The 8,107-nt window shown below is 31.0% G+C and overlaps 1 protein-coding gene across 1 annotated transcript; it reads left to right on the top strand.

Annotated features, from left to right (window-relative positions):
- The first annotated feature begins 3,957 nt into the window (after positions 1–3,957).
- LOC142533623 (uncharacterized) lies at positions 3,958–5,947 on the top strand. Its single transcript, XM_075640449.1, has 4 exons — positions 3,958–4,166; positions 4,738–4,959; positions 5,078–5,141; positions 5,267–5,947. Exons 2-4 carry the CDS (start codon positions 4,763–4,765, stop codon positions 5,534–5,536), a joined length of 531 nt encoding a protein of 176 aa, XP_075496564.1. The 5' UTR covers positions 3,958–4,166; positions 4,738–4,762; the 3' UTR covers positions 5,537–5,947.
- Positions 5,948–8,107: the final 2,160 nt, after the last annotated feature.

Genomic DNA, 8,107 nt, shown 5'->3' on the forward strand with positions numbered 1-8,107 from the left:
TGCCTTTGAGCTGTAATTTGAAATCTGCACTTCATCAATAGTCCAGTCACTTTTCGTTTTTATCAGACTATCACCATCTTCGTCTATTCTCCTTGGTGGAGATCAACCGCTTAGAACTCTTTGCCATGCTCTCGCATCTATGGATTTTATATGAAATCGGATTTTGACCTTCCATAGACTGTAGTTGGTTCCATCTAAGACCGGTGGCCGAAGTGCGGTGCTTGCGAGTGATGGATCCATTTGATATTTCTATCAAACAAAACAAAAAACAGAATCAACACTTAGTATATCAAGAGTAGGCTCTGATACCAATTGTAAGAATCGTTGTTCAACAGATGTTAATAAATATATCAACAGTAGTATAAAATCGTAAATTTGTGTTTTATCAGAATTAAGTGTTGTGTCAAATGTTACAACATTTACGACAACATGCAGCGGAATATTATATTTTGTAATACAAATTTACTTTAAATAAATAGATGGACGAGATTAAATATGCACAAGTATTTATACTTGTGCGGTGCCTCAGGGTAAAAATTAATCACTAGAAAACCAAACCGTTTACAAAAACCTATCACTAGTGATTTTCACAAAAATCAATTTCCACAACAAGTTGAGAAAATAAATGCTTTTTAAAACAAATGACCAGAATAAAAACTTAAACAAGAAAGCAAAAAACGTGATGCCAAAAGAGGATCCACGAAAACGATCTTCAGGCAACTTCGTTACGGATGTTGTCTGCAGATGTCCCCAACATTCAAGGCAACACGTGGTGTATGCACTCTTCAAAACAACACATCCTTGAAGAAATATTTCTCCGAAATCTATGACGTGCAAAAGTGCAAACGATATGCTACCACGAAAACTTCCAAGCGAAGAGTGAAAAACAAAACGGACTACTCCTCTTCAAAACAGCAACGCCTTTGTAGGATGTTTTTCTATTAGAACCATGACGTGTACAGTGCGTGTATATTGATTGAGAAGAGAGAGCAGCCGCATCAATGTCCTTGATCTCTTATATATAGACATAGACTTTATCTCCACAAGGAAACATATTTCACAAAGAAAGTAAGATTTTAATTAAGAATAAACTCTTTTAAATCAATAATACCATATCTTGAAAATTATTATTATAAATATCATATCTAGAAAATATTTGCATAATTATCTCATTATCTAGAAAGGCAAAATTTTTATTAAATATTATATTCAATCAAATCAACTATGAAGAGATAATATTAGGAAAATTTTTTAACTTAAGAAATTATATCGATTAAATTGAGAAATAATATTTCTCTTTAGCTAACACTTGTTGAATTTTTTTTTTTTTTTCCCTTTTCAAAAGGTTAGTTAAAACATTATGTCGCAAACCAAATGTGAAATGACCACCACCAAAAACATTTTTCTTGGAATAAGGAAATGCTGCCTAACTTTTGACAGCCTCGCGTACTTTTAATCAATACACGATGCTAAAAATTTATTTGGACTATTAAATGTACTACCATAAACACATCTTCCCCCATTTTTAATCAATATACTCGATCGCCTTTGTATACACGTAATACATCTTCGTAACGAGAAATACACATGTGTCCGATTTAGTGAAGTAATTGAACGTTTGGTTGATGTTAAGATATTTGGTTTCATCTATCACTATTTTATTGGACGAATTTGTTATAATATACTTGTTCAATATGGTTTACGTATTATTATGTTAGTTCAGAAGTTTACTCATTGCGCATCAACATCGAAAGATAGCGATTGCAGGTTCTCACGTTATTAAAAATATAGTAAAGGGAAATATCTTTATGTAATATACCCAAATGTTTTAGAAATTATAACAAAATTATTTCAACCAAATATAAAAATAATATATGATATAACGTAAATGTTTAAATCCATTCTTGCATGTCATTTGAGTTAGAATATAGTCTGATGAATATTGAGAGCTTTATATTTATTTTAATTTTTGTTGAAAATTAAACAATTTAAACTACTATTTTAGATTTGTTGTTTGTGATGATTATTTTTTTATTACATTTTCGATTAGTCTTACGGTTAACCATTTGTTAACCAAGATATCTTCTGCATGATAATATCAATAAATCGTGTTTTCATATTTGATGGTCAATTAGTTGATAAGTTGCTAAATTTGATTTATTATTTTTACGGAATTTTTTTTATCATAAATTATATTTATAAAGCATGCAATAACCATTGTACGTGAATTAATATTTATCGTTCGGGAAAATTTAAAAATGATTATTTTATTTTATTTAATAATGCCTTAATCAGTGGAAGCTACTTCATGGTGGGAAGTTTTTTTTAGTGGATATTGTGAACTTTTCGTCGCTAATTGTCTAAGGCAATAGTAGTTTTGATTAGACTAAGATTTTTTATATTCAATCGTGATATTTTCCATGGAATTGAAATCCAAAGACAAATTGATTCCACCATTGACTTTTTGTAAGAATTAGATCCAGTTTCACCAAATGTGTGACGACATCAATTTTAAGATTGCATACAATGGTATTTGTTTATTAAACTAACATGGAACTAATACCCGTTAAAATTGTCTGATATTAATATATTAAACTATTAAAAAATGAATTATAAACTATAAAATGTTACACCACTTAATAAGAAAATTTTTTGAGATGAAACACTTATTGGTTAATAAAATAACATTGGTGTTCTCGTTGGAGCAGACGTAACAGATCGAATGACCTCGAAAAAGGTTACCATTGAAAAAAAGTGAGTGAAAACCGTGTAGAATAGGCTGCCGTGGACGTCGATTTCTCAAGAGGTCGGCAATGTTATACTTGCCCAACATTGACATATTAAACTAATAAAAATGGTATACAAACATGAGTAGGTCTCTTGTGAGACAGTCTCACAAATCTTTATCTGTGAGACGTGTCAACCTTACTGATATTCACAATAAAAGGCAATAATCTTAACACAAAAAGTAATATTTTTCATGGATGACCCAAATAAGAGATCTATATCACAAAATACGATCTGTGAGACCGTCTCACAAAAGTTTTTGCTTACGAACATTAAAAGCTTACATCATCAAACAGACAAATTTTCTGGAATGGAACACGTCTTGAATTTACAACCTAACAATACCACTCCCGTGTATAATTAAAAAAAAAATTAGCTATACAATTGGACATCCTCTAAAAATGTGTTGAACTCAACCCCAAATGGAAATCGTCTAACTCGTAGTTAAGTTGTAACATTCTCTATTTTTATCATCTAATTTGTCAATATTGGATCTTGGTCTTGCAACTTTAGCTGTTGATTTTTTATTCTATTTTGACGGAACATTGATGTGATATCAGAAAATTATAGATATCCAACATCGTTTTAGTACCATGTTGAAATAGGACTGAAATCCAACAACAACAAAATTATTCAACTAAGACCAAAATCAAACAAATTATACGACGGAAACATAAAGAAGACAATTTATATGACTAAACTGACTATTTTTTTTAAAAAAATAAACGACGAAAACAAAAAAATTAATATTAAATAGACTATTTTCAGGGTCATAACTTTCTTTTGTCCTAATTAGACTGATGCCGTGCATTTATTCATCGGAATTAATTGAAACACGTCATTGAATCATAATGTAGAGCATAAATGCACGGTGTAAATTAATTTGGAAATACAATTATCAATCAATTAAAATTCGAGAATTCAGTGAACAACGCGTAATTATGCATAGGTTTTGGCATCCCTATTTATTTATACGTGTATTATTATTATTTAATAAAGTTCTATTAACTAATATTTTTTTTATCAGTATAATATAATATAATATAATGTTATTTAAGCAAGTTGTCTCCCACATTCTAATATTATTATTATTAATCATTAATATTTTTTACTTTATTTGATTTGATTTTTGGACTGTGACATTTTTTTTATGTTTGTAAAGTTCTCCATATTCTGTCATTCCATGTCACATGTGTATAAAATTCCGCGAAGCACATCCACTCCACACTCCTCTCTTCTTACCCGAACCAGACCATTTTCTGTGAGCTTTTCTTTCTCCAATTTTTCAGTTTTCTTTTTCTTTTTTTCGTTTTTTTTTCTCTGTGGAATCTCCCTTTAGGAGAGGGAGTCTTGATAATCCTTTGCAGCTCTCCAGCCAGGTAAGATTGGACCTTTTTTTTCCTATTTTCTGTTGTAATTGATTTTTTCCCCTAATTTTTTGGATGTTGGCAAGGGTGGTGGGCTAGTTTTTAAATTTTTCTTAAGATATTTTTAATTTCTGGAGTTTTTGTGTGTGATAAATTCTGAAAATTTTCCTACATATTCCTTCTGATTGTATATGATGACAAGGGTTCAGTCTTAAATTGTTTCTTGGAATCGAAAGTTAGGTTCTTTCGATATTTTCAGCTGAAATTAGTCTTCAATCTTGTTAACTTTTGACTTGAGTCGAGATATTTTGTTTGGTTTGGTTTATTTTGCCTTCAAGTACCAGGCGAGTAATTCAGAATGAGTGATGCAAATTGATTTGCAGATTTTTGTAGCAGACCTGTATATTTTTCATCTTGAAATAAATACGTTTAAAAGATAAAATACTATGTATTTTTGTCTGTAAGAACAAGTGTAAACTCCCTGCCCCGCCCGGATCTTAACCTGACCGAATAAATCAATTTTTGATCATTATTATGAGAGTTATTTTGTAACCAAGATTTTACCTTTCCTTGCTTATGGCAGGTCTAATTATTCAGTATCTTGAAAAATGAATCACTGTGCTATTCAGCATAATTATTTTGTTGCCCGTGAAGAGCTGAGAGGAAGTGCCGCCGCCGCCGCTGCTGGCGGAGGATCTGTGGAGAGGAGAGAGACCGTAGTTTGCCCCAAGCCGCGGCGGCTCGGCCTAAACCACGCTACCCTTTATGACCTTTATCCTATGAGACCCCGCAGATGGCATATTTGGTAAATAAAAAAATTACCTTTACCTCTATTTTTCAGTTCTTTTGTCTTATTCTTGATCATGGGTTATTGTTTTTTTCCATTTTTTTTTTTGGTGTTTTTTTTTTTTTTTGGGGTAAAGCCATCAGCAAGAGGTTAGTGAAGCAAATGCTGCTAACGAAGTGCTGGACATCATTCTTGCAAAGGTTTGTTTTCAACTTTTTCTCCACAGTTTAATTTATTTCATGGTACAAATCCTTATCATTCGATTCATAAGTTTACCTGCCAAATCTGAGATTAAAAAAAAAAGAATTGGGTTTTGAATCAACAGGGTAGTTGTGGTGCGGATCAATCTGTCGCACAAGTAGCCTCATCGCCCCCATTTTTTCCGGGGTCACCGCCAAGGAGAGTATCTAACCCACTAATTCAAGATGCACGGTTTCTGAACGAGAAACTCATCCCCGTTGCACCACATGCTATCCCAATCACATCAGGCAGATTCGTCCGGGAAAGTTTTGGCAACAATCCGGCCTCTAGGATCGAGGGGTTCGACTGCCTCGGTACTGATAGGCGCAATTGCCACATCCCTGCCTTGGCTTGAGTGTATGTTTGAAGCGCTCGAGCCCACTTTCGACGCGATTCACTTTTGTTCTAGCTAGAAGAGAAGAAATTTTTATCGGCCTGGATCGAGTGAGCCAAGTAAACGGGAACATTAATCATTTTGTATAGTGTGTGTATATATATATATGTTATCCATTTGGAAGTATGACTTGAAGTTTATGCCCATAAAGTAAAAATAATTCTTATATTAGGTACGAGGAGTAAGCTAAGCCCTCTTTATCAAAAGGTGTAATTATGCTCAGAAAGGAAAAAGGGGGAAATTCTTGATATTCTTGTCTATTTTGTGATTATTGTCGAGAAATCAGCTTGTGGGCTTTGTGAGAAATTGCATTTTTTTTGTAATCCTAACGCTTTGTTATTCGAATATATTGAATATGAACATTTCTGCTAATTTAATACTTCATCCGTCTCAATTATTTTTGAGAATTATATATTGTTTGTCTCAAATATATAGACCTTTATCATGTTTAGTAATATTTTTTCTACTCTTTTACTAATATATTCATATTAACAATGCCTTGAAAACCATGCAACCATTTTTCGAATGCATGAAATAGGAATAAATTATAGAAAGTTAGTATATAATTTACTTTTGAGCTGGACTCTTGTAAGATGGTCTCATGAATCTTTATCTACGAGACGGGTCAACCCTACCGATATTCACAATAAAAAGTAATATTTTTAGCATAAAAAATAATATTTTTTCATGGATGACCTAAATAAGATATCCGTCTCACAAAATACGACCTATGAGACCGTCTCACACAATTATTTGTATTTGCGCTTTTTTAATAATTTTTTAAATCGGTGTAACAAAAAGTAGATTATATAATAGGGAGGGAAGGAGTATTAATAATGATCCACGGATTATGCTCCCTGATTTTTTGTGTTCATACATAAATTTGAGAATAAATAATTCCAGTGCGTCCAAATTTTTTAATCAAACAAACCTCCAAGACTCGTAACATTCAAAAGATATATTATATATTTTGCATCTATGTGAACAAACTAACCTCCTTCTTCCCACTAGCAGCCGCCCTTGTGCTCCTTTAACTGGCGGTTGTGGTAGGCGGGCCGTGAATTTGAGTAAAAAAATATTATTTTTTATATTAAAAACATATCTTATAATATATATTGATTTGAATGAAAAATATATTAAAAATAATAATATTTACTAAATATAGATCGGGTCCATCGATCATACTCTTCAAATAATTGGTTTTGAGCAATTAATTGACTCAAATAATCATATTACCACCACTCAAAAAATAATAATAGAAATCATACTATCTAACACAGTCACAAAAACTTTGTTCTCAACAGAATAACATATGACACGAAATTTTTTAGGAGAAAATCTCACTTGAAAATATAGCTGGAAATTTCTTTGAGTAAGTCTCTTGTGAGACGGTCTCATGAATCTTTATCTGTAAGACGGGTAAATCCTACCGATATTTACAATAAAAATTAATACTATTAGCATAAAAAATAATACATTTTCATGAATGACCCAAATAAGAAATTTGTCTCACAAAATACGACCCGTGAGACCGTCTCACACAAGTTTTTGTCAATTTCTTTTTCCAATTAGGGCGGCACGGCACGATAACAAATTTGTAAGTAGGTCGATTTGATTTTCTTATTATTATTATTATTATTATTATTATTATTATTATTATTATTATTTTAGTAAAAGTGGTGTATTTGATCTTGTGGCATATACAAATATGTAGATTGTATCTTTTTATCGTCCAATATATAACATTTCTCTACGTAATAGACATTGAGGCATATATTTGTGGGGACGGAACCAGGAAATTGAAACAAGAAGATGAAAATACTTAGATATCAAAAAATATAGATTTAAATATAGTACTTGATATTTACGTATAAAATAATAACCACTATTAATATTATAACAAAGAAAAGTTATTATGAAAACAACCTCAATTTTAAAAAGTTGTTACGAAAAAATTTTAAAAATTAAAAATCGTGGCATTAAAATAAATAGTAATATTTTTTGCATAAAAATAATGTGACTCAAATAAGATATCCGTATCACAAAAAAGACTCGTGAGAGTGTCTCACAGAATTGTTTTGTGTAAAATAAATTACATGCAACAATAGGAGAACCAGGTATACAACAATATCAAAATTTTCAACTCTTTATTCAATGTTCGTATAAAAGTTTAAAAGATAAGCACCTTAAAAAGCTGGAAATATAAAATTCAAAAATCGTGCCGGAGAAAACAAAATTAGAAACAAGGGAAATAAAGGTAGGAAAATTGGAATAAATTAGTTTAGAATTTGTATTATATTATTAGTATTATTATTTTTAATATATTATTCTTATTTCCAAGGCCACGAGAAAATTATATATTCATTTTCCAAGACACAATATAATACATATCTTTCAATCGGTATTCTAAATTTATTGATCGAAATTAAATTTCTTGATGAGCATTATGACCCCATTATTACCATTTCGAATATCACTTTACCAAATCTGACATTAATTTGTTAAGGTTAAATTCGTTAAAGGTGCTTCAAG

The sequence above is a fragment of the Primulina tabacum genome, chromosome 18 (assembly GCF_025594145.1).
Source record: "Primulina tabacum isolate GXHZ01 chromosome 18, ASM2559414v2, whole genome shotgun sequence".
Taxonomy (NCBI): Eukaryota; Viridiplantae; Streptophyta; class Magnoliopsida; order Lamiales; family Gesneriaceae; genus Primulina; species Primulina tabacum.

What these genes read in the sequence shown, in the direction of transcription:
- LOC142533623 (XM_075640449.1), top strand. Translation starts at nt 4,763, where the DNA reads ATGAATCACTGTGCTATTCAGCATAATTATTTTGTTGCCCGTGAAGAG. An exon ending in CCCCGCAGATGGCATATTTG is followed by an intron (nt 4,960 to 5,077) that starts GTAAATAAAAAA and finishes TTTGGGGTAAAG; the next exon opens with CCATCAGCAAGAGGTTAGTG. An exon ending in TGGACATCATTCTTGCAAAG is followed by an intron (nt 5,142 to 5,266) that starts GTTTGTTTTCAA and finishes TTGAATCAACAG; the next exon opens with GGTAGTTGTGGTGCGGATCA.